The following is a 27,356-nucleotide window of genomic DNA, read 5'->3' on the forward strand; positions in this document are numbered from 1 at the left end:
TTATGAATATTTTCCAATAGCTGAAAAGGAGAGATTATATTATTCAGAGATGTGTACCCAGAAAACCTTCCATCTTTACCCTATAGCTGGCCTCAGAATTCCAGCACTTCATTTGCTGGTGCCAGATTTGGAATCTGAATTCTAGAATCCATTTACATGTAAGTACCAGGGACGTGTAGTCAGGGTAGGCAGAGCCTCCCCTATCATACTCCCTGCCAAATTTCAGAGATTTTATATAAAAATGATTAGAATAATACATAGAAGATGTTTATAATATAAACATCTTTGTTTATAGTTATCCTATTTATCGTTTAACCCCTCACCAGCTTTGTGGATATAACTGGAGTTGCACAAAGATTAGAGATGAGACAGCAACAGCTCTGCTTCGGTTTTACAGTCAGACACTGCTTTGCAGAGCTGGGGACATGGCCACACTATAGACAGTAAAGCTGCACAGAAAAGGAGCTAATAGAGGCATGCCTCTGAGTGTGGAGGCGGGCCTTGTGTGCTGATGGACACTTGGATGTCCAGAAAGTGCACTGTAGCGGGAGCTCAGCCAGCAGCAGGAAAAGAAGACACATGGATGCAGGCAGACTCAAAGGATACTGTAGCTTAGTATAGTGAGGGGAGAGTTACAGAGACAGGCTCCCAGCATTTAGACCCATCCCCATGTGTGCCTCCCCAGCCATTCACCTCACTGCATATCACTAGTAAGTGCAGCAGTTCTTACCAACCTCAGATTGATATTTTCTTTCAATATTACTTTTTAAACAATTACCTCATTTAAGAAAACATTATTTAGCCATAATAATGTTAGTATAATTTTACTGGGGGTTTTTCCAAAGTCTTTTTTTTTATTCATAAAATGACCACTAGATGTCTCTGTACTCATCTCTCTCTTGTTAAAAAAAAAAGACATCTAATAAAAATGAAGGGAAAGTAAAACAATTGAGGAAGAGCCCCAGCTTAAGAATTTACTTTTCACAGGGTTGGGGGGGAAAAACAGTTAAAAAAACAGTTAAAAAAAAGCTTTTTATCATTTAAAGCATTTTTTTCTGTGTAAACCAATTTTTTTCCAGTACTGTTTTAATGGAAAAAAAATTTTTAATCATGCATTAGAAACCTCAATCAACCATGTTTTATTGCTTTCTAACATTAATAATGTTATTAGGCTTTGATTTGATTTATTTTACATATTTCAATAAAACCATATATTTTACAGCTTATTATTCCTATTACATCTGAATACATGTACATAGAGTAAACATATTAATACATATAAAGAAATGTTAAGCATTAGTCTGGCTTATTATAAATAAATAAATAAATCTGAATAATAATACCAAATGGAAAATGCAGAAGCACTTATCAGAGATACACACACACACACACACACACACACACACACACACACACACACACACACACACACACACACGAGGAGTTAAGCATAGGCATTAAACAATTTGAAGAAAATGTTTTAATTTTTTTTTTAATATAATAGGCTTTTTTTTAATAAGTCACAGGTCCGTTCCTGTTCTAACAGCATATTAAAGAAAACAGAGTGTTTTTATTTAAAAAAAAAAAAAAATTGGTTTAAACCACCCAACCCTGACTTTTCACATTTTTGATATCTGAATTTCATCTCAGTATATAAGAGTGAAACTGTGAGGATGGAGCACATTATTCTACTAGCACCAGGGCAGTAGAGAGCCTGGCTGGACCCAGGTACTTTTCAGGGGGTATTGCTGGGCTAAGGAGAACAGCTGCAGATGCTGCTGCCAGGTAAGGGGGGGGGGGGGGGGGGCAGGGGCCCCCCACTGGGTCTTCACTGGGCCCCGCCATAAAACCTGGGCCTGGATAATGCCCCCTCTCTTAGCACCACTGACTAGGACACAACATTGTTTTACAGAAAGAGAAGCGGTAGTGTTATGGTGCACAGGTCAATACACATGTAGATTGTTTTTAAAATTAACATTTTATTAGGAAATGAATATAATAATTCTCCAAGTTGAAATTGAAAGTGGGCAAATATTAAAAATTGACAGTAAAGATAGAATATTTAAAACAGGGGCCATCTTGTGTTATAGAAAGGCTTAATGTTGCGTATCAGACTTAATATACTAGAAATATACCTATCACTCAGGCTGAAGTGTATCTGACACAGACATAAATGTCTGGAGCAATAAAGCAAAGTTAGATCAATGACTCAAAATATTTATATTGATTTTGAAAACTGTGTAATAAAGAATTATTTATCTTATTCATCTTGGTGCAGTGTCGTTATTTGAGGATTCTTCTTATCATTAGAAAAGTCTCCTGGTGTCTCTTTTTTTTGTCCACCAATATCTTGTGTCTATTCCTCAATGATAATAAATAACTCTAGAAATATTGTATAATTATCCTGCTCCTCTATAGTTCTTAAGGAACCTTTCAAAGATACTGGGGTATTAAGGGAATGTCTCTATTAGTTCCTCATATGTTAATGTTTTGTTAATAATGTCCTCCTATTATTATTAAATAATTTAATCAGAGGACACTATAGAATTATAGCGTTCTCAGTATATATCTCAGTATATCCTGGTCTTGACGAATGCAACAGCATATCTTAAGAACATACATTCTTTCCATAAATTCTAAGGTGTTCAATTCATCCAAAATATTTTTTCCCAGTGTTTATTGGGTTACTATATTTCTTAGTGCACCATTTATATAGATTTTGATTTAAGTTTACATATATAGGGCTAGATGCATCATCGTTTGGAAAGTGATAAAATGGAGAGTGAAAAAGTACCAGCCAATCAGCTCCTAACTGACATTTTTCAAACACAGCCTGTGACATGGCTGTTAGGAGCTGATAGGCTGGTAATTTTTCACTCTCCATTTTATCACTTTCCAAGCGATGATGCATCTAGCCCAGTGTGTTCAAATCTTTTCAATCACTGTCATGGCTGAGGTTGTTTGTGAACCCGGACTAGAACTGGACACTGGGATTGGTCTTGAGAGCTGTGGACAGAATAGGGCTGGCTTAATGAAAGACCTGCTCATGCAGATGTGGCAGTTAGTCAGTATGAGAAAAGGTGACCAGCTACGGGTACTGGAACACTGCTGGTGAGAGCCACCAGTGCAATGGGTTGTTACCTAACAGAAAGTCAAGTGAGTTGAAGAAATGCTGGGAGGACCCAGCAATCCAGGAATTCACAGAAGGCTGGTTGGCACCAGCGCATTAACTGTAGAGGAAGCTGAGGGCATCAGCAATGCAGGAATTCACAGAAGGCTGGTTGGCTCCTGCGCAATAACTGTAGAGGAAGCTGAGGACATCAGCAATGCAGACAGTTCATTGAAGGCTGGATGGCACCAGCGCAATAAGTAGATGAAGCTGAGGACAACAGCAATGCAGGTTTAGAAATGCTGGGCAAACTGTGGCAGCATGGAGATTCCAAACACTGTGGAAAGCAGTGTCAGCACTGCTGGTTTCCCAGGTGCTATGATGTAGTGATTCTGCACAGTGTTCTGATTAATGCTGCAAGGCGATTAGACAGCAGAGGCAGGTTTGGTGGACACTGAGGTGCGCTACCTTGCTCAACAGTTTTACTGGGAGCTGGTAGGAACAAGCAGAGTCTTTAATGCCGCTATGGGATATAGGACAGTCCCTCTGGATCACTGGAGGACTTCCAGTGAATCTGGAGATGCCGAGATTTAGTGGCAGCGATGGTCCTTTAAATCATCCAGGGAGTCAGGGAGTGCGTGAGATGACAACTGCACTGAGTCTATTAGCAGCTGGAGATTCTGGAGCCCACTCCAGGCTGAGAGACACCAAAGCACTGACAGCTTGCCATTGCTGAGACCTGGAACTTATACCTAGTGCTTACAGCTGAGTGGATGAATGGCTCACATGATGCGGAAGTGAATCCAGATTGGGTCCAGGAATGTCAGCTGACTGGAGACTGTCATGGTGCTGACCATGGAGGAGAGTGGCGGGAACCTTGGCATGTTGCGCTCGGAGATGGCCTCTATGACTGCTGAAAGGAGAGACACTGGCACAGAGTCACAGGCGCCGCGGCAAGCGCCGGGACACCCAGGCTTGCGGTGGAGGTAGGATAATGCGCGGCAGGGAAACACAGATAACCCCCATTTTGTGACATGCACTATATATTGTTTGGCTCCAAAACTTTCTGTGAAGTAATTAATAAATAATAAATCAAGTATAACTTGATGTAATGTTGCACACTGTTTCTGTACCTTATCAGACTGCCTTAATATGTATGCTAACCTCTAATAGGGTCACTATGTTTCTTCCCACTGAGACTATATGACAAGTTCTAGATTTTCATATCAAGTATTCAGGTTTTTTAGTACTGTAATTCAATGTATATTATTAAGTTGCTGTTTAGTAACAGTGTTTCATTGATATAATTGAAATAGATACAAAGGGGTAAATTTACTAAGGTGGGTTTTTTTTTTAGAACTGGTGATGTTGCTCATAGCAACCAATCAGATTATTTCTATTATCTTCTAGAAGCAGCTAGATAAATGTTAAGTAGAATCTATGCTATGAGCAACATCACCAGGGGATTGGGGAGATGGGGGAATACCCTTTACTCATCCCTGTTGGCTTGTTAATAATTATACTGCTCCTATTTAGAATGTTGACATTTTATATCTCAACACCAAAATGTCAACATGACATTTTGGTGTTATATTGTCCATGTTGACATTCAGAATACCAACTTTTTTTTATACCACACCCTCCAAAATATCCTAATATGATGGGGTTTCCATATGCCCTTCCCCCAATTCATCTCTGTGGGAATCCTAACATTAATCTTGGATAACAATCGTTGTTCCCTAAATGTTTGATATGAGATAAAACCTAGATAGTAAGTCATGATGCAATCTTTACCCTCTGTCAGTATACTACCATTTCCAATATGGGATCCACTCATGAGGTTGACATTCAGAATGTCTACACCAGAATTGGGACATGGTTCAATTGTTGACAGTCAGAATGTCAACGTGGACAAAAAGTCACCTTATAAAATGTTGATACCCATTAATGTCGACATTATCAAAATGTCACCATGTTTAGAATGTTGACATTTTATGTGTCAATATCAAAATGCCACCATGACATTTTTGTGTTATATTTATTTTTAGGTTTATGGTTAGGGTAAGAGTAGGGTGAGGGCTAGGTTTAAGATTAGGGGTTGGTTTAGGGTTAGGCTAAAATAATAATAAACAGTATGCCGACATTCCAGTGTCATGTTAAATGTTGACATTATGAACATGTTGACATGTTAACCATGTCAACATTTGTCTGTCAATCTATTGTCAACATTCTGACTGCCAAGTTTTTTTTAATACCACACCCTCCAATATAACTTAGCACAAAGGGGATTCTATGTATACTGCCCCCAATTTCTCCTTATGGGAATCCTGACATTACTCTCAGATAACAATCTTTGTTCCCTAATTGTTTGAAATAAGATAAACCCTAGATAGTAAGTTATTTTGCAATCTCAACCCTCTGTACATCTACTACCAATCTTGAGAACATCAGAAGATGGTGTGAGACCAGATGATTGTCAATACATAAAGACTACACATTTGTCATCTCGCTGAGGAGTTATACATTTAAAAGAAAACACATTTTAGTTTATTTTATGTCAGGGGATGAAAGAGAAGTTGAGTTGGCACTGTCCAAGTAATTAGCTGTGCACAGCACATAGGGAGGACAGGAAACTGAAGGGCCAGCAGTGAAGATAGTGGAGTTGGCTCCTGCTTAAAGGAGCAACCCTGCCTCCTCCATGGTGTTAGTTTCCTTTCATGGTGGGGTTCCAGATTTAGTAGAGGAACATGGGGAAAGCCTGACTTAGGCTGAGTTTCACCAGCTGCAGTGTCACCTAATGCATGTATAGATGGAAGCTCTGGTGAGTGAGGAGTCTGCAGAGACTATATGATGGTGGGAATGATTCACTTTCAGAGTTGAAAAAAAACTTAATTACTAGTGATAGTATATGTGTTACCACTACCGGTGGCAGATGTTGTGGAGGCTGTATAAGTGGTTACAGTTGGGCATGTTCTGAGTTCTAATACCCCTCATAACACCTGCCCTCAATCTATGTAAGATGTAGAGCAAAGACTTTAAGTACCACATGCACAGTAATGCATTTCCATACCACATAAGACAAATTATTTTCAGAATGACCAAAATTGAGAAATCAATAATAGCGTTATTACAGCAAAATAATCAATATTTCATTTTGATCATTTTCCAATACCTGAAAAGGAAAGATTATATTATTCAGAGTTTGGTATAGCTGGCTTTAAAATTCTGCCCTTTTATTTTGCTGCTGCTAGATTTGTAATCTGAATTCTAGAAGCCATTTACATTGTAAGTGCAGCAGTTCTTACCAACCTCTGATTAATATTTTCTTACCATTTGACATTTTAAACAATGACCACATAAAAAATATAATCATTCATTTGCTGTAATAATGTTAGTTTAATTTTACTGAATTTTTTTCAAGTGTTTATGTAGATTTGTAAAATGACCACTAGATGTCTGCGTACTCAGCTCTCTCTCTTCCAAAAACACAGGCATCGAACAAAAATGAAGGGAAAGTAAAACAACTGAGGAAGATCCCCACTATGAGAATACACTTTTCACATTTTTGACATCTGATAATTTTCTCCGAATGTAAGAGTGAAGCTGTGAGGGTGGAGCACATTATCTTACACAACATTGGGCCTTATTCAGGTTTGTTAGGAAGCCAAAGAAGTTATTGGGCAATTGGGCAAAACCGTGTTGCACTGCAGAGGTGGCAGATGTAACATGTGCAGAGAGATTTAGGGTTGGGTGGGATGTTTTCAAATTGAAATCTAAATTGCAATGTAGAAATTAAGAAGCCAGTATTTACCATGAACAGAAACAATATAACCCACCCAAATCTAACTCTTTCCGCACATGTTACATCCGCCCACCCTGCAGTGCAACATGGTTTTGTCCAACTGCTAACAAACCTGAATAACCCTCATTGTCAGAACAAAATTACAGGACTTCTTCACATTTTCTCATCATAAACCCCAATAACAATGTATTCAAAGTACTCCTAGATATTTCTACTCCTGTTGAGTCTCAGCTCTGTCATCTATTCCCAAAGATGCAAATGGTTCTGTTACAGGCTAAATCCTCATATCCATTTTAGAGATATGTAAAATATTAATCATATACAGTGGGGCAAAAAGGTATTTGGACAGCCACCGATTGTGCAAGTTGACCCACTTAAAAAGATGAGAGAATTTCCATCTTAGGTACACTTCAACTGTGAGAGACAGAATCTGAAAGAAAAAAAAAACTAGGAAATCACATTGTATGATTTTTAAGCAATTTATTTGTATATTCTTGCGGAAAATAAATTTAAATTAATTTAAACTGAATACTTTGTAATATAACCTCGGTTGGCAATTACAGAGGTCAAACGTTTCCTGTAGTTCTTGACCAGATTTGCACACACTGTAGCAGGTATTTTGGCAAACTCTTCCATGCAGATCTTCTCTAGAGCTGTCATGTTTTGGGGCTGTCGCTGGGCAACACAGACTTTCAACTCCCTCCACAGATTTTCTATTGGGTTGAGGTCTGGAAACTGGCTAGGCCACTCCAGGACCTTGAAATGCTTCTTACAGAGCCACTCCTTAGTTGCCCGGGTGGTGTGTTAGGGGTCATTGTCATGCTGGAAGACCCAGCAACGTTCCATCTTCAATGCTCTTACTGAGGGAAGGAGGTTTTTGCCCAAAATCTCACGATACATGGCCCCATTCATCCTCTCCTTAATACGGATCAGTCCTGTCCCCTTTGCAGAAAAGCAGCCCCAAAGCATGATGTTTCCATCCCCATGCTTCACAGTGGGTATGGTGTTCTTGGGATGCCATTCATCATTCTTCTCCCTCCAAACACGGCGAGTGGAGTTTATACCAAAAAGTTTGATTTTGCTCTCATCTGACCACATTATAATCCTCCTCTGGATCATCCAGATGGTCACTGGCAAACTTTAGATGGGCCTGGACATGTGCTGGCACAAGCAAGGGGACCTTTTGGGCGCTGCAGGATTTGAATCCATTACGACTTAGTGTGTTATTAATGGTAACCTTTGTGACTGTGGTCCCAGCTCTCTTGAGGTCATTGACCAGTTCTGGGCTGATTCCTCACCGTTCTCAAGATCATTGATACCACATGAGGTGAGATCTTGCATGGAGCCCCAGGTCGAGGGAGATTGTCAGTGATCTTGTATTTCTTCCATTTTTTAATAATTGCGCCAACAGTTGATCTCTTCTCACCAAGCTGCTTGCCTATTGTCGAGTAGGTCATCCCAGCCTTGTGCAGCTCTACAATTTTGTCCCTGGTGTCCTTAGACAGCTCTCTGGTCTTGGCCATGGTGGAGAGGTAGCAGTCCGACTGTTTGAGGGTGTGGACAGGTGTCTTTTATACAGATAACCAGTTCAAACAGGTGCCATTAATACAGGTAATGAGTGGAGGATAGAAGAGCTTCTTAAAGAAGAAGTAACAGGTCTGTGAGAGCCAGAAATCTTGCTGCTTGGTAAGTGTCCAAATATTTATTTTTCACAAGAATATACAAGTAAATTGTTTACAAATCATACAATGTGATTTCCTGGGGTTTTTTTTTCTTTCAGATTCTGTTTCTCACAGTTGAAGTGTACCTATGATGGAAATTACAGACCTCTCTCATCTTTTTAAGTGGGTCAACTTGCACAATTGGTGGCTGTCCAAATACTTTTTTGCCCCACTGTATATTTCACATATATTAGGCCCTTGGTTTTTGACAGTGGAAAATTGGTTAAACAGCTTTCACATATGTGGACATGGGCTCTCAGACTGTGGCCTGGTCTAATTAGCATTTTAACAAGCATGGCCAGCTGACTGTTATAGATAGCTCACATGGCCTTAAGACAGACAATACAGGTCCACCCACTTCCTGTGGAAGACACACCCACCCACAGGCACAGTATACCTTTTCAAACCAGAGTTCTCTCTCACACTGCAGTAGACATAGCTCAGAGATCATTCACTATCTCAGAAGCATGGACCTTTCATCACCAGGTTACTTGGAAACTCAAGCATTGAACACACATTGGTTAATGGCAAAGAATAGTTATTCTGTAAAACGGATGGCTTTAAGGTTAACGGTGCTGGTCCAATTATGAGATATTGTTATGTGTTTGTGGTTTTGTTTTGTTTATTAAGATTTGCAACATAATATACAAAATAAACATTAGTACAATAAATAAATAAATAAATATTTAAAATACAATAATATACAATAAATAAAGGAAAAACAACATAGTTCATCAGCCAAAAAAGAATACAGGCTTTATAATGTAACTATACCACATACCAGAAATCATATAATACAAAATAATTAATAATAATACACACATGATCACCTATTACCCTAACACCCAAACTTATACAAAGAGAAACTGAGCAAAGTTTTGTAGACGTATGCAAAACCAATTCCTTAAAAAAAAATCCTCATCAAAATCTAAGGGGTGTTAAAAGTAAAGAAAGAATCCTCATAGCTGGACCCAGAAAGGACTTCCACCACCCACTCAAGGGGGCTTCAGATGGCCCCACCAACAAGACCAGCTGTGTTTGTGGTATATCTAGTCTTGTGACGGTTCATATAACATGGACAGTATGCAATATACTGAGTGGATTCCTGAAATGTGGAATATAATTATTTAGATTGGAATGTGGAAGGTTCTAGGCATGAATAATCTAGTGCAATGGAGGATTTGTTTGTTTCTAAGGTAGACTAAGATTGGAACATAATTACTGGCTACATTATATAGCATAGCAAGCATACAATATGTTCTGGCTATTGAGGTATGGTATTGATGTTTAACTGTGGATACATTTGTTAGAGATGGATAGTGAAATCAGCGTATATGTATTTTACACTTTCTGTAAGTTTATACTTTACCAAGATGGTTGCTGATGGGAATTTTCTCCACCCCCTTTTGAACCATGTGTTGCAGACTTTGGAATCATGGGAGCTTCCCAAAATGGAGTCTAGCTTGTGGCCCATGTGGTTTATACAAAGGAAACATGTGGCCAGAGCACATGCTGTACCTCCTTCACACATCCCCACATAAGTCACTCTCTCACTTTCACACACACAAATACATAACCCAAAATCTATATTCCCTTTAGATGTTTCTTCAGATAAAAGTTCTCCGGCATTTGTCAATAAGTCTAGGATTTGCAAAAGTCTGCGATTTGCTGTAGTGCATGAAATTAAATTTCCCCAGTAATAAATAAATATATACACACACATACATACACTTCTCACACTTGCCTTTCATACTATTCTTTCTTATATAGTTTAAACTTGTGAAAATATTGTATGGTTATTTACAATGTGCAAATATTGTTTTATGAGCATCAATTGTTCATGGAAATACATTCTTACGTTTTACATTCTTTATGACTGGCGTGCATCCTTTCATGAATAGAATATTCCTAATGATTTAAAGGTATATTTGTAGTTTACAACCTTTTGTGAGTATGTTATTAAAAGGTACATCATTAGTTATTAATTATTATAAATCACCTTATGGTTAAAATTCTATATTTGCTTTGAAAATATGAAATATAGCAATATAATACAAACAAGGAATAGGAACAGAAAGAGGAAAAAGCAATTCTCCTTATCAGGCTTAATCACCAAGAAGATCATGTGACCCAGCACATCCTATAAAACTTCAAAAACAAATTGGTGGGTTCTTTACTTTCATCCTATCTTCTACTTCTTACAGTCAGATCGGTATGTAGTTGGGATCCCGGTGTTCGGGATCCCAGCAGTCAGAATACCGGCCCCAGAATTTCGACAGCTGTCAGAATGACGGCACTGGAATCAGTGGCGGATTTAGCGGGGGGCGATTAGGGCGAACGCCCCCCTACATATACCGGCACCGGGATGGAGGCCGGGTCCCGGCGCGGTATAGGGAACGGGGTGGAGAGCGGTGCAGCGCGGCGGGGTACGAGGAGAGAGAGGAGCGTCCTGACGCGTGTACAGCGACCTCTGTTCTGACCACGCCCCCTCCTTCCTGTACGCGCGTCAGGACGCTCTCTCTCTGTCTTCGTCCTCCGCCGCGCTGCACCTCTCTGCACCCCGTTCCCAATACCGCGGCGGGACCCGGCCTCCATCTATGACGTGGGAGTGTGTATGAGTGTGAGTGTGTGAGTGTGTGTGTGTGTGTGTGTGTGTGTGTGTGTGTGTGAGTGTGTGTGTGTGTGTGTGTGTGTGTGTGTCTCCCATTTCTCTCCCCCCCCCCCCCCCCTCTTCTCCCTGCATTATTTGGCTGAATTTTGCCTCATTCTGTGTGCTATGTCATTTTTGCCTCATACAGTGTGCTATAATGTGATTTTTCCCTCATTCTGCGTGCTATCATGTGAATTTTCCCTCATTCTGCGTGCTATCATGTGAATTTTCCCTCATTCTGCGTGCTATCATGTGAATTTCGGCTCATTCAGTGTGCCACAATGTGAATTTCGGCTTATTCAGTGTGCTATAATGTGAATTTCGGCTCATTCAGTGTGCTATAATGTGAATTTCGGATCATACTGTGTGCTATAATGTGAATTTTAGCTCATTCTGTGTGCTATAATGTGAATTTCGGCTCATACAGTGTGCTACAATGTGAATTTCGGCTCATTCAGTGTGCTATGATGTGAATTTCAGCTCATACAGTGTGCTATAATGTGAATGTCGGCTCATTCAGTGTGCTATAATGTGAATTTCGGCTCATTCTGTGTGCTGTAGAAACAGAATTTGTCGGCAGATAAGACCCACTTAGCCCATCTAGTCTGCCCCTTTTTTTTTTTTTTTTTTTTAACATTATTTTTATCTCTAACCTTATCTGATCCTTATTTCTTTGTAAGAATATCCTTATGTCTATCCCATGCATGTTTAAATTGCCCTACTGTCTTATCCTCTACCACCCCTGATGGAAGGAATGGCGATTCGCCAGTCTGTATCACCAGTGCGCAGGGTTCTCTCCACTAACTGTCAACATTTTATTAGTAATGGCAACAATAGGAAATTTTAGAAGCGAACGGGAAGGGCATTACTAAGTGGGAGGGGCTATGATTAGGGGGAGGAGTCATCATTCTTAAACCGCCCCCCCTAAAAGTTAAGTCTAGATCCGCCACTGACTGGAATCCCGACGGGGGCACAATTTCAACATGGGGGTAGGTGGCATGGAGACAGATGGGGGCGCAGGAGAGAGCATCCACAGTTCCTACCTTATTTTATCAGGAAGCGGGTCCCTCATCTATGACCAGCACCATCTTCCCAGTGATATTTGGGAAGATAATGCTGGTCACTAGAGAGCAAAGACTCAGGCACAGTGCCAGAGTCTTTGCTTTCTATGAATGGGTGCCATCTTCCCAAAGATAGAGCCAAGAAGATGGCGCCGGACACAGCACACATATACTCTGAGGGGGTTTACTCTTATAGGAAAACTGTTCGATGATGACCGGTCTTAGTGGGATTGCACGTGATGGACCTGAAAAGTGGATATTAATGGTAAGTAAGCATACTTGTTAAATACAAATTACACTTTCCATAGTAATGTGGCCCTACTAACAATGCATGTCTGGTAGATATCCATGCTTGTGCACAGGTTGTTTCAGTAGTGACTCCATTAAGTTATTAAATTCCCAACAATAGAAGCATGATTTTAAGTTATTTCAGGATGGGAAGTTGACATTAAGTTTGTAGTTAACATATCAGTGACTTCTAACCATTGGGCTATAATTTAGAAGGTACATTACCGATTTGTTTTAGGAAACTAAAAAAAACTATGTAACACTAAGGTAGTTATTCAGAGATGGACGCAGATCACTGCAGACGCAGCAAGATCAGCATCCATCTCCTCACATGTTGGGGGCTGCCCAGCCAGGCCTGAAGCTACCCGCTCCACAAAGGGATACAGAGCAGGGAGGTTCCATGCTGGAGAGACGCTCTCCCTGCCCTGCATCCCTGCTGATATCCCCTGTTGCTACCCACTGCTGCACCTGTCACAGCGCCTTCCAATCACCTGACAGTGTCAGCTTTCGGCAGGAACAGGGGGCGGATCTACATGGGATATAGGGGTGGAGCTACATGGGGCATAGGGGGTGGGGCTTCATGGGACCAGACTTCTACAGCACAGCTCCAGCCAGCTAGACTGTGAAATGTAAGTTTATGAGAGTGAGAGAAAGTGTGTGTATGTAATGTGTGTGTGTGTGTGTGTGTGTGTGTGTGTGTGTGTGTGTGTGTGTATCTGTGTGTGTGTGTATCTGTGTGTGTGTGTGTGTATGTAATGTATGTGTGTGTGTTTCTGTGCGTGTATGTATGTATGTATGTATGTTAGTGTATATCTGTGTGTGTGTGTGTATATCTGTGTCTATGTGTTTGTATGTTTGTGTGTATATCTCTGTGTGTATGTGTGTGTATCTGTGTATTTTTGTGTGTGTGCATGTATATCTGTTTCTATGTGTTTGCATGTGTGTGTATATCTGTTTGTGTGTGTGTGTGTGTGTGTGTGTGTGTGTATATGTGTATGTATGTATCTGTGTGTGTCTGGGCATAATGTATGTAAGCAGCACTACTACAGGGGCATCATATGTAAGCGGCACTACTACAGCGGCATCATATGTAAGCGGCACTACTACATCGGCATTGTATGTAAGCGGCACTACTACAGGGGCATTATATGTAAGCGGCACTATTACAGGGGCATTATATGTAAGAGGCACTACTACAGGGGCATTATATGTAAGCGTCACTACTACAGGGGCATTTTATGTAAGCAGCACTACTACAGGGGCATCATATGTAAGAGGCACTACTACAGGGGCATCATATGTAAGAGGCACTACTACAGGGGCATTATATGTAAGAGTCACTACTACAGGGGCATAATATGTCAGAGGCACTACTACAGGGGCATTATATGGAAGTGGCACCACTACAGGGGCATTATATGGAAGTGGCACCACTACAGGGGCATTATATTTAAGCGGCACTACTACAGGGGCATTATATGTAAGAGGCACTACTACAGGGGCATTATATGTAAGAGGCACTACTACAGGGGCATTACATGTGCATTATATATATATATATATATATATGATATTATAGGCATTACTGAAACTTGGTGGGATGAATCTCATGATTGGACAGTCAATCTAGAGGGCTATACACTGTTTAGGAGAGACAGACTAAATAAAAAAGGTGGAGGGGTGTGTCTTTACGTAAAGCCGTTTTTAAAACCTGATATACGGGAAGATATTCAGGAGGGGACTGTAGACACTGTCGAGACATTATGGGTAGAAATGGCATGCTGTGAAAAAGGAATAAAAAAGTTAGCATTGGGTGTATGCTATAGGCCGCCTGGTATCAACGTATCTGATGAGGAATTGTTATATAAGCAAATTGAAAGAGCAGCAAGAGTAGGAGACATAGTAGTGATGGGAGATTTTAACTATCCAGAGATAAACCGGAAAAACGATTCATGTGATACTGCTAGGGGCAATATGTTTTTAAACACACTCAATGATAACTACTTAGTCCAACTAATTGAGGAACCAACTAGGTACAATGCAATCTTAGACCTGGTATTAACAAACAATGGGGATTTGGTATCAGGTATTATAGTAGGGGAACCCATAGGAAACAGCGACCACAATATGGTCACATTCAATATCAGTTTCCATAAACAGCCCTATACTGGCTCAACTAGGACTCTAAACTTTAGCAAAGCAAATTTTGAAAAGATGAGGGTATTTTTCAGGGATATTGAATGGGAAGGTTTGTTTTTAGGAGAAAATACTACGGAGAAATGGGAGGTATTAAAATTCCTGCTAGCTAAAAATACACTCAAATTTATTCCTATGAGCAGCAAAAAAAGGAATAAAAATCATAAACCGATGTGGCTTAACAAAAAGATTAAGGAATTTATGGGCAAGAAAAGGGGAGCATTTAAAAAATACAAATCTGATGGGGAAGCAGAGTCATTTCAGCACTATAAGGAATGTAACAAAATTTGCAAAAAGGAAATAAGAGTGGCTAAAGTAGAAACTGAAAAACTAGTAGCAAAGGAAAGCAAAGCGAATCCCAAAAAATTCTTTAAATACATTAATAGCAAGAGATTAAAGAAGGAGAGTATAGGCCCTTTAAAAGACAAGTTGGGAGTCTTAAGCAAAAATGATAATGACATAGCGGACACACTAAATGAGTTTTTTTTCAACAGTATTCACTAGAGAGGACCCAATTCAGGGACTGACACACAATCTCAATAATGAGAATATCCCACTGATAGGTACTTATTTAAGCGAGGAAGTAGTCTGTGACCGATTAAAACATTTAAAGATTAATAAATCACCAGGGCCCGATGGTATTCACCGAAGGGTTCTAATGGAGCTTCACTCTGAACTGGCAAAACCGCTATCTTTGATCTTTAAGGATTCAGTTATATCAGGTATGGTTCCCAAAGACTGGCGTATAGCGGAAGTAGTGCCTATATTCAAAAAGGGAAGTAAAGCTGAACCAGGTAATTATAGACCAGTTAGTCTTACATCTATAGTGGGGAAAGTATTGAAAGGTATTCTAAGAGATAGTATTCAGAAGTTCCTTGAAGTCAATAAGGTCATTAAAAGGAATCAACATAGGTTTATGAAGGACAGATCCTGTCAAACCAACTTACTTGGCTTTTATGAAACAGTGAGCAAACCTAGATCAGGGTAAAGACGTGGATGTAATCTTTTTAGACTTTGCCAAAGCGTTCAATACTGTACCACACATGATACTTATCTACAAGCTACAAGAATCAGGGCTAGGAAGCACAATATGCACTTGGGTCAAAAACTGGTTAGATAATAGGGAGCAGCGCGTTGTGGTTAATGGATCTTTTTCAACTTGGGCAGTATGGATGGTGTAATGGTTAGCATTACTGCCTCACAGCACTGAGGTCATGGGTTCGATTCCCACTATGGCCCTAACTGTGTGGAGTTTGTATATTCTCCCTGTACTTGCGTGGGTTTCCTCCGGGTACTCCGGTTTCCTCCCACAATCCAAAAATATACTGGTAGGTTAATTGGCTCTCAACAAAATTAACCCTAGTGTGAATGTGTCTGTGTGTACATGTGATAGGGAATATAGATTGTAAGCTCCACTGGAGCAGGGACTGATGTGAATGGCCAAATATTCTCTGTAAAGCGCTGCGGAATATGTGTGCGCTATATAAATAACTGGTAATAAATAAATAAATAAATAACTTGGACTGAAGTGCTAAGTGGTGTGCCGCAAGGCTCAGTATTAGGACCGCTATTGTTCAATATTTTCATTAACGACTTAACAGAAGGTCTAGAGAGCATGGTGTCAATTTTTGCGGATGATACCAAATTGTGTAAGGCTTTAAATACAGAGGAGGATGCCGAGTCTCTTCAGAACGACTTAGTTAAATTAGAAGCATGGGCAGCCAAATGGAGAATGCGCTTCAACACAGACAAGTGTAAGGTAATGCACTGTGGTAACAAGAACAAAAATTACACCTACCTACTAAATGGGGTAAAATTAGGGGATTCTGTACTGGAAAAGGACTTAGGTGTCCTCATAGATAGCAAACTAAGCAGTAGTACCCAAAGTAGGACTGCAGCAAAGGCTAATAAGATATTAGCATGCATGAAACGGGGTATTGATGCTAGGGACGAGAGTATTATACTCCCGTTATATAAATCACTAGTTAGGCCACACCTTGAATACTGTGTACAATTCTGGGCACCGTACTACAAAAAGGATATCCTGGAGCTAGAAAAGGTTCAGAGGAGGGCGACCAAACTAATTAAGGGCATGGAGATGATGGAATGCAAGGAAAGGCTTGAAAGACTAGGCATGTTTACATTGGAAAAGCGGAGACTGAGAGGGGATATGATCAACATCTACAAATATATAAGGGGACAATACACAGAGCTTGCGCGGGACCTGTTTTTGGTTAGATCAACACAGAGGACTCGTGGACACTCGCTCAGGTTAGAGGAGAGGAGATTCCGCACAATACGGCGTAAAGGCTTTTTCACGGTAAGGACAATACGTGTTTGGAATTCCCTGCCTGAGGGAGTTGTAATGGCGGAATCTGTCAACACCTTTAAGAATGGGTTAGATAAATTCCTAATGGATAAGGATATCCAGGGGTATGGTGCATAGTCATGCATTTTAGTTACTATAAATAGGGATAAAATGCAACGGCTGACAGCAGCATCAGTCAGAAATTTTAGTCAAATCATCATGCATAGGAGACCACAAATAGGTTGTACTCGATGGACAATTGTCAACCTCAGATACTATGTTACTATATGTAAGCAGCACTACTACAGGGGGCATTATATGTAAGTGGTACTACTACAGGGGCACTATATGTAAGAGGCACTACTACAGGGGCATTATATGTAAGCGGCACTACTACAGGGGCATTATATGTAAGAAGCACTACTACAGGGGCATTATATGTAAGCGGCACTACTACAGGGGCATTATATGTAAGAGGCACTACTACAGGGGCATTATTTGTAAGCGGCACTACTACAGGGGCACTATATGTAAGAGGCACTACTACAGGGGCATTATATGTAAGCGGCACTACTACAGGTGGCATTATGTGTAAGCGGCACTACTACAGGGGGCATTATATGTAAGCGGCACTACTACAGGGGGCATTATATGTAAGAGGCACTACTACAGGGGACATTATGTGTTAACGGCATTACAACCATGGGCGTTATATGTAAGCAGCACTACTACAGGGGGCATTAAGTGTACAAACAGCACTACTACTAGGGGCATTATGTGTATAAGCGGCACTGCTACGGGGGGCATTTTGTGTATAAGCAACACTACTAGGCGTAGTGTAATGTGAATAAGATTGAGCTACAGTGTGGCATCATTTTAAATGGGGGTACTATTGTGTGGCCACGCTCCTTCCTTGTGAGACCACACCCCATTTTTCAGCACACGCTGTCCCTTTGCAAATTATGGGAAAGCACAAATTTATAGTTTGCAGGGGGCACCAAACACCCTAGCACCAGCCCTGCACACAGCACAGGGTAAGGCCACCCCGCATGTGTGGTGCCACCTCACGATGCATCCACAATTTAATTGCAGATGCATCTATTATAGGATGACCCCTGCCAGTGCAGCGGTCCAGCGTAATTTTTTTTTTCTGGAGTGTCTGCACCCAATATCAATATCAGCCACCCTGACAACGGACCTGACACCCTTCCCATTTTGGCCACCACGCCCCCGTAATGCTGAGACGTCGCCCCCTCAAAAAAAACCACCCGCCGCTATCAATCACCTTGCAGCCACATCCTGAAAGAATGCAGCTGCAAGATGTAGAGTTGCGCACGCGCACTACGGCAGGTGTACTTGCGCAGACCCGCTAAATGCAGCCACTGCATACAGATGCACGGCTGCATTTGGCTCTGAATGAAAGCCTAAAGTCAGACTGAATTAGGTTGGCACTGTTAAAAGAAAAGAAAATGTTTGGTTACTCACCAAGTTGTGCTTGTGATGATGGATGGTCCATATCTTCTATATGGTTGTCTGGCAGTATTTCAGGTGGTATGACCTGCTTAAGTACCTCCTCAAAGGTTGTATAATGGATCTGGCCTGCTTGGCCACCTCCTATCCTGTGAGACTCTTGCAGCTCCTTTGCTAACTTAGTCTTCAGCCCCTGCTTTACATCATTAAATCTCTTCTTGCAGTTTTCAAGTGAGCACCTGCAAGAGCTCACTGTATTTACAGCATCACAGATGCCTTGTCATAATGCCTCTTGCGGGCCAGGGTTGTTCAATGTGCCTCTGGTCCAAGGAGTTTACCATGCACTGGCACATTTGCGTGCACCAGTGCACAGATCTTCTCATATGTTAACCGCACATTCAACCTTGTTTTTGTCTTCCCTGGGGCCGAAGCAGCAGACTCTTCCTCCTCCTCATCACCCTCCTCCTCAACCTCAGGCTGGGTCCCTCTCACCTCCTCCTCCTCCTCTTCCTAACTCATTCACCTCCTACTCTCATCCTCAGTGCCATGCTGCCACCTTCCAAACACAATCTCATGAAGCACATCCACACTTACTCTGTCTCCTTCATATACCCTCTGTCTCCTTCATATACCCTAAAGAGCAATATGGCAGAGGTGCTACTAATATAGGGTCAGCGAGGTACAACTCAGGTGACTTTTGTGGACCAATGGCTTACTTTGTTTTAAAATAAGCACTCACATGTAATGAAACTCGCATTCCGATTTGCTAGATTTTCATGGGCTCCCCTGGTAGAAATCTCCCGTGGTGTCACATGCGAGTTGCAGGGTTTTCAGGGATTTCCTGCAAAATGAGTTTAATATAGTCCAAAATCCCTTAATAGGATTATTTGAATACAGTCATTCCTCATTATTTACAGTAGACAAGTATGAAGGGAATACATAGATACAGAATTATATTCCTTTAGTATACATCAGCTCCCCTAAAAAAGTCTTCAGCCCCAACATACATATATAGACCTGTGCTACATTATGTACTGTACAAAACTATTAACAACTGGAAGCATCAAATGAACGGAATTGCCAACTTGTTTAATTAAAAAAACACCTTTTACTTGCTCTACAAATAAACAATACAAAATTGTAATAAATACATAAATATGGAATAAAATTTTGTTTGCTAAAAAAAAAAGTTTTTACATAAATTTACACACAAAAAAAAAGCACTATAAAAATCCAATGTACAGTGTGTGAGGTCACTGAACCTGCTGGTAAATAGGGTCGTGCAGCCACAGAAGCGTCTTCATAAGATGTCGTCTTCTCATGCGAGAGGAGAGCTGAGCTGCAAGCTGTAGATTCCTCCTAATTTCAGTATTAATGATTCTCTGCACACATTCAGTGTTACCCTGGGAGATAAAATGGTGAAAACTACAGTATATGAAGGGACAAGTTGAATGAGAGTGTATTGTGTGTATGTGGATAGAATAAGACTGAGTAGTAACCTAGAAATCATATACTTTTTTCTTTGCAAATTGTCCATTAACTCAGGGCCGTATTAACCCATGGTCGGGCCCCTAGGTTTTCAGGTATTTCAGTATCAACACGGACAAATATATCCAGTTGATATTAATGGCCAGGCTGCCTTGGGGTAGCACACCATAATATTTATTTATCACTTTTGTAACACTCCTATTTATTTTTCCACTAACACTACTCTTTTGAGTGTTTTATTAACACCCTTATTTTTGTACCACTTTTTAATACATAGCTCCTACTAACACATATTAACACTTTGGTATTTCAATGGTGTGCTGCCCTGGGGTGGTTGGGCCTAAGCCAGCTTTGTGGGGTCCGCACTCTGGACTTATACTTAGTATTAGGGACCGCCAGTAACAGAGACGCCTTGAAGAGGCCTGGAGGCTTATCATATTTTTTGCTAAGTATGGGGGTCATTCCGAGTTGTTCGCTCGTTGCCGATTTTCGCAACGGAGCGATTAAGGCGAAAATGCGCATGCGCTAATTATTTTAGCACAAAACTTAGTAGATTTACTCAAGTCAGAACGAAGAATTTTCATCGTTGAAGTGATCGGCGTGTGATTGACAGGAAGTGGGTGTTTCTGGGCGGAAACTGACCGTTTTCTGGGAGTGTGCGGAAAAACGCAGGCGTGCCAGGATAAAACGCAGGAGTGTCTGGCCGAACGCAGGGCGTGTTTGTGACATCAAACCAGGAACGAAACGGGCTGAGCTGATCGCAGTGTAGGAGTAAGTCTCGAGCTACTCAGAAACTGCTAAGAATTTTCTATTCGCAATTCTGCTAATCTTTCGTTCACAATTCTGCAGCATTGCACACGCAACGTAACCATGGTGATCTCCCCCACAGTGTCAGCGCGTCAGCTGGTCGGACCGGCGTTGCGTAACTTCCGGCTAGGAGGCACGACACGACCGGGATCCAGGCGGCATGGTCTGAACGGGCGGGAGTAGTCCCTCCGACAATAAGGTATTTATACATTGATTTTGTTCATTTGCACTTATCCTGACGACGGGGCTGCATCCCCGAAACGTAGATGTCTCCACTGACAATAAAGTCACTGCATTTTACCCTTTAAAGATATGCTCTGAGTGCCGCCTGTTTGTTCCCGTATATATATATATATATATACAGTATATATATATACATATATATATATAGAGAGAGAGAGAGAGAGAGAGAGAGAGACTCATATCCATCCAACAGCACCAGGTTAGTAGCATGGACAGAACCAACACACTGCTCAATTTTCAAAAGCTTTTACTCCATATGCCATGTCAAACGTTTATAAATGCAAATGCAAGGCTCAGCGTATGCTCATCGTCAAGATGCTAGTACAGAAACAGAACACTGGTGCCATCCCGAACATCCACTTTCTGTATCAATCCTTCTTCAGGGGTACAACCAGCTAAAGTGTCAAAGTGCCTCCTCTAGTATCTTTAATAACTGTCTCCTCTGAGGGACGTTTACAATAGAAGCTTGCAACGTCCTCTCCCCCTCCTGTGACAGTGCCAGAACTCGGTCATGAAAAGTGGGCGGAGCATCACGGCGGGCGGACAGCATGAGTGGCGCGGGCCCTCTCTTCTCTGTTAGAGAGGCATGGCCCGGGACAATTGTGCCCACAGCACCCCAATGATGGCGGGCCTACCCAGCACTATTTAGTCAGAATCTACTTGTTCCAACAAATTGGACAGTTGTCCTATCACTTGTCTAGTTAAGCAACAGAATCCCATTAATCTGTGACCAACATAGATCATAGTTTTCCTAAACAAGCAGTTTGTTATAATATAGTCATACCACAAATAATCTCAGCTTCTGTAATTACAACTGCTACCAGATAAGTATATTTTCTAGAAAAAAATGCATACAGGACCAGTGCTAGGATGTATGGTGCCCACCTGCAAACTACAAATATGCACCGTCCCTCCCATACATAAAAAACGGGTGTGGCCACACAATAGTACCCCCAATGCAAATGACACGACACAGTAGCACATTACGCCGCACGTAGTGCCCCTAATTCATATTACACAACATAGTAGTGCCCCTTAGACACATTACACCACACAGTAGTGCCCCTTACACACAATGCCCACAGTAGTGCCTCTTATACACATACGTCCACATTAGTAGTGCCCCTTACACATAATGCCCACAATAGCAGTGCCCTTTATACACAAAATGTCCACAACAGTAGTGCCCCTTACACATAACAGTAGTAGTGCTACATATAGTGCCCCTTACACTTATGCCCACAGCAGAGGAGGGGAGAGAGGGGGGAGTGTGCTGTACTTACACGGGAGATAAGGGAGTTAAGTGGAGACTGAAGCACTGCCGCTTCAAGCTACCAGCACCTCTGCATTTCATACAGCATGACAGATTCACCAGGGAGGAAGGAAAGGAGAGCCATGCTTCACGCTGCTGGAGCCGCTGCCTGTCAGACGGTGTGACAGACGCAACAGCAGTTGGCAGTAACAGCAGGGTAACTTAGTGGGGAAAGCGCCTCTCAAGCCCAGCGCCTCACTGCATTGCATGCTCTGCTGAGCATGCTGCGCCAGCACTGATTGCATAGAAATCATCTGTATGTTAACATTTGTTCAGAAATGTTTAATTTACTCTTACTGCTGTTCAGTACAAACTACACATTTCTCAATATCAGATCCCAGGCTGTTCCCCTGATTTCTGTGGTGAAGTAAAGTATTTGGATTAAAGGAAAGGCATGCTACCTGGTCATGTATGATCTTCTCCAGTGTGTAGAATTGTTGTGATATCCCCTCTACAAAGAGATGGTTTTCTGCTGTCGCTGGGATCTGATAAGATAGAAAATATCTTTATAAATCTCAACCCTGTAAAGCAGGGCTGTCTTAACAGTACTGTAGGCTCTGGGAAACGCAATCCACTGCGGCCCTATCCACCAATTCACAGGAATAAATATATTCAAAAACAAAATCAGAACTTACCCTTCCTGCAGTCCCACACCTTCTCTCCACATGCTTTGTGAATGGCTGTCAGCACTCAGATTGGTGGATAGCTACAGCCATCTAGCAATCTGCATGCTGATAGCTATTCACCGTCTGGCTGCAATATGGGAGGCAAGTAGAGAATTTTTCAGTCCATTCTGAATGTGTGTAATTCACAATCAGAGCAACCAGGTAGCATTATCTACCTGCCTTCCAAAGAGCTCCAGAAGCGCAAAACACTGGGGGCATCTGCTTGAAGGCAAGGCTTGTACTGGCCCACAAGGGTACAGGAGAAACCACCGGTGGGCCCTACTGCCTGGGGCCCCACCTCCTGCTCTAAGGATCAGGTTCCAGACTGTGCACTTGAATTATACATTATACATATGTTACATTATACTGGACTATGGCGTATTTTCTACAGCGCATTGCTGTTATTAATCTGGTACATTATCATGCATGCAGCAGCTGAATTCACTGTATATATTTATGAAGGGGCCCAGACATTGCACTCTCTAATGGTTAGTCAAACCAATGAGGTGGCAGGCCACACCCCCTCTGCAGACTGGCCACACACCTATCATAGGCACCTACCACTGCATTCCCCCGGTGGGCCCTACATGCCCCAGTCCGACACTGTTGAAGGCCTCTAGAATTGTGGGGCCATGGGCAACTGTCCTGTGTGCCCATATGTTAAGATAGCCCTGTTGTAACGTTCAGAGTACAAGCTATTCACTTGTACATGCCTCCTACCTGTCCCGCTTTTCGCGGGACAATCCCTTTTTTTGCAGCAGTGTCCCGTGGTGTGTGTGTGTGTGTGTGGGGGGGGGGGGGGGGCAGTTGGGAGGCTCCTGCACTCGCTGCCCTACTTAGTAGAGCAGCAATGAATAAAAGCTGTGTGCATGCGCACAGCGTTTATTCACATGAGACAGAGGGACTGGGGGCATGCCAGCAGCTCACAGAGCGCTGGCCAGGCCCCCACTGTGATGAATATGGGAGGCGTGGCAGACGGCATCGCCATTGTCATGAAGCCATGCCCCTTTTTACCAAGGCCATGCCTCCTTTTCAGGTGGGCGTGGCTTCGCCGCACAATGGAGTCCGAATAGCAGCTACTAAAAGTTGGGAGGTATGACTTGTCACTTACGCAGTCAACCAGCTGATTTGCCTGGTAATACAGCAGGTCCTGCAGCCTATCACAGGCCGGCTGTTGGCATCCAAGTTTCTCCTGGTGCTTCCTATAGAACTGGACAGTTTGCTTGGAGACTTCACACACAGCAATGGCTGCAGATTCCACCTAGAAGTTCAATATATTATCATCTTGCAAGAACTGGATTCCAATTATTATCTGCAGGGAAGCTACTAACCGTCTGTCCGCTGATGTAAACTACTTTCTACTTCTTGTTCTAATCCTGTCCTTCAGGTGAATTAGAGTATTATACAAATACCACAGTCAGATCATAGAAAGTCTACATGTTACTTTATGATACCTGTGTGTGATGTTCTACAAGTGTATTCTGGTAATGAATTATTCATTATATTTGTCCTATGCTATTTAGGAGGGATGTAGTTGGTCACAACACCGACCCCCAAATCCCGCCCGCTCTGAATCCCGACAGTCAGTATGCCGACTAGCAGGGACTATTTCCACTTGTGGGTGTCCACAACACCCATAGAGTGGGAAATGTCGCCACCGAGACCGCAGCATGGCGAGCCCAACGAGACCGCAAGGGGCTTCGTTGCACTTGCACCCCCTGCCGGCCGGGATCCTGGCATCAGGATGCTGACTGCCAGGATCCCGGCCACCGGTAAGCCATTCCCAACCCATTTAGGATATCAGTGTTTTAACACTGTAGATTTCAGTTTCTACCACACTGGAATTAATTGGCAACTATTCCCTGTCACATTTCCACTCATTGAGTGAAGATATTCATCAGGTGATAAAATTCACAAATTTGTTGTTTTATATCATAAATCAGTGATTCTATCTGTTTTAAATCTATTTATTACATACAGTACTTGTAGTACATTTTCTTAATTTATGATAGACCTCACCAGAGAGGCACACTGATATAATTACTCATACTGGGCCTGATTCTGAAGGTGAGATTTATCAAATATTGGGGAGAGATAAAGTCGAGAAATAAGGTACCAACCAATCAGTTTCTGTCATATTTCAATGACAGACTGTAAAATGATTAGTTGAATTTAGGGGTATACTGAGGGGCCATCTATTTCTGTCGTATCTCTGCATCTTTGTGACTCAGAATACATGCGAATATTCCCATCCAACGTCTATGGGGGTCATTCAGATCTGATTGGTGGGCTGCTAAAATTGTTGTCCTGCGATCAGATAGTCACCACCCAAGAAGAATGTATATTCGCCGTGCAAGTGTGCGATCGCATATGTACGCCGAGCTGCTAAAAACACCCTCAGTCAGCGGACAGCTGCAAATCTGTTCACGCCTCACTCACCATCTAATGATTTTTCCACTGTGTGCAGTCTGTGTGCAGCCCAGGACTTACTCCTAGAGTGTGTTCAGAATGGGCTGATCAGGGCCGGAGCTGACGTCACACACCCACCCTGAAAACACTTGGGAACGCCTGCGTTTTCCCTGACACTCCCAGTAAACGGTCAGGTACCACCCACAAACTGCCTCCTCCTGTCAATCACTTTGTGAACGCCCATGCAATCGAATTTTTCACACCATTCCGGAGCTGACTGGCGTTGCCCTTTGTTGCTGTCTGATGCGCATTGCGGTGCATACGCATGCGCAGTTAGTACCTATTCGCCCGCTGTGCGAAAACGCATGAATGACCCCCTATGCACAGCCGGTGTACAGAATTGTTCAAGAATTGAATGCGACTCAGAATCAGGCCACCTGGACGAGTAAATAATTAGGGTCAACTAGGGGTTCATTCTGCATTAATATAATTAATTCTTAATGAGTCAAATATACCAACATAAAGTTATACTGTATGTCAGTACAGACAAGAATATTGATTCTACTTACCTGTGAAATGTCATACAGAGAATCTATATCAGCAAGCTCAGTAATGTTTTCTAAGCAAACTTCATGTGTCCTCTCAGCAGGAAGCTAAAGATAACAATACAAATGATCTGATGAAGATGATCATGTCTGTATATTACATTGCTGCATAGTGTCATTGTCATGTTACGTATATAGGGCCTAATTCAGACCTGGTCGCTGCAGCGGCAGTGTACGCAGGCTAAAGCCCTGTGCTGTGTGCGCATGTGCAGCAACCGCACTGGCATCTCACTGGTGTGATCGCCTCTGCCTGATTGAAAGGAAGAGGCGGTCGTGGGGCATGTCGGTGGCATTGCGGCTGCATTTTCGGGGAGTGGTCTGGACAAAGCAGGTGTTGCCACAGCGTCTGCGTGATGTCACACGCAGCCGCTGAACCCTAAACATGGCAGGTAGCCGCCTGCCTCCGCAGCTAGGCTACTCGGCAGGTGCAGAAGCATTGCCGCTGTGATGCTTTCGCACGTCTGCAGGGTGGGGGAGAGGACCCTTCCTGCGGGGCAGACTATCCCTGTGCTGGGTGTGCCCCCGCATGTCACAGATTTTGTTCGCAGATGTGCGTTTTTTCGCACATCTACGATCAGGTCTGCATTAGGCCCATAGAAGTGACATAATCAAGTGCAAGAAAGGACTACTAAGATTTAATGCTTGTAAGTTTTCTTTCAACTGTAGAATGATTAAAGAACTGTCTGGTAAGAAGAGAGGATGAGAGTAAGGAACCCACCATCTGGTTGAAGTTCTGTAGGATCTGCTTGGTCACATGTCCCTGTTGGCGATGGAGCCATTTGCAGCTTTGGGAATAGATGGTGGAGCCGAGACTCAACAGAACCAGAAATATCCAGGAATACTTTGGGGACATTGATAAAAGATGAGATGTTGTGATGGTGTATAGGGGGGTAATTCAGAGTTGATCGCAGCAGCAAATTTGTTAGCAGTTGGGCAAAACCATGTGCACTGCAGGGGGGGGGGGGCAGATATAACATGTGCAGAGAGAGTTAGATTTGGGTGGGGTGTGTTCAAACTTAAATCTACATTTTAGTGTAACAATAAAGCAGCCAGTATTTACCCTGCACAGAAACAAAGTAACCCACCCAAATCTAACTCTCTCTGCACATGTTATATCTGCCCCACCACCTGCAGTGCACATGGGGGGTAATTCCAAGTTGATCGCAATAGGAATTTTGTTAGCAGTTGGGCAAAACCATGTGCACTGCAGGGGAGGCAGATA

General features: G+C 42.3%; 1 protein-coding gene across 1 annotated transcript; it reads right to left on the reverse strand.

The window, feature by feature from the left end:
• LOC135057237 (uncharacterized) lies at positions 1–26,987 on the reverse strand. Its single transcript, XM_063963130.1, has 8 exons — positions 26,853–26,987; positions 26,099–26,182; positions 24,232–24,381; positions 22,857–22,940; positions 19,868–20,008; positions 19,718–19,722; positions 18,621–18,844; positions 1–20 (listed from the first exon to the last, which is right to left on the reverse strand). Exons 1-8 carry the CDS (start codon positions 26,985–26,987, stop codon positions 1–3), a joined length of 843 nt encoding a protein of 280 aa, XP_063819200.1.
• Positions 26,988–27,356: the final 369 nt, after the last annotated feature.

Source organism: Pseudophryne corroboree, chromosome 3 (genome assembly GCF_028390025.1).
Source record: "Pseudophryne corroboree isolate aPseCor3 chromosome 3, aPseCor3.hap2, whole genome shotgun sequence".
Lineage (NCBI taxonomy): Eukaryota > Metazoa > Chordata > Amphibia > Anura > Myobatrachidae > Pseudophryne > Pseudophryne corroboree.

What these genes read in the sequence shown, in the direction of transcription:
- LOC135057237 (XM_063963130.1), bottom strand. Translation starts at nt 26,987, where the DNA reads ATGTCCCCAAAGTATTCCTGGATATTTCTGGTTCTGTTGAGTCTCGGC. An exon ending in TACAGAACTTCAACCAGATG is followed by an intron (nt 26,183 to 26,852) that starts GTGGGTTCCTTA and finishes TGTTATCTTTAG; the next exon opens with CTTCCTGCTGAGAGGACACA. An exon ending in CAAATCAGCTGGTTGACTGC is followed by an intron (nt 22,941 to 24,231) that starts GTAAGTGACAAG and finishes CTATCTTATCAG; the next exon opens with ATCCCAGCGACAGCAGAAAA.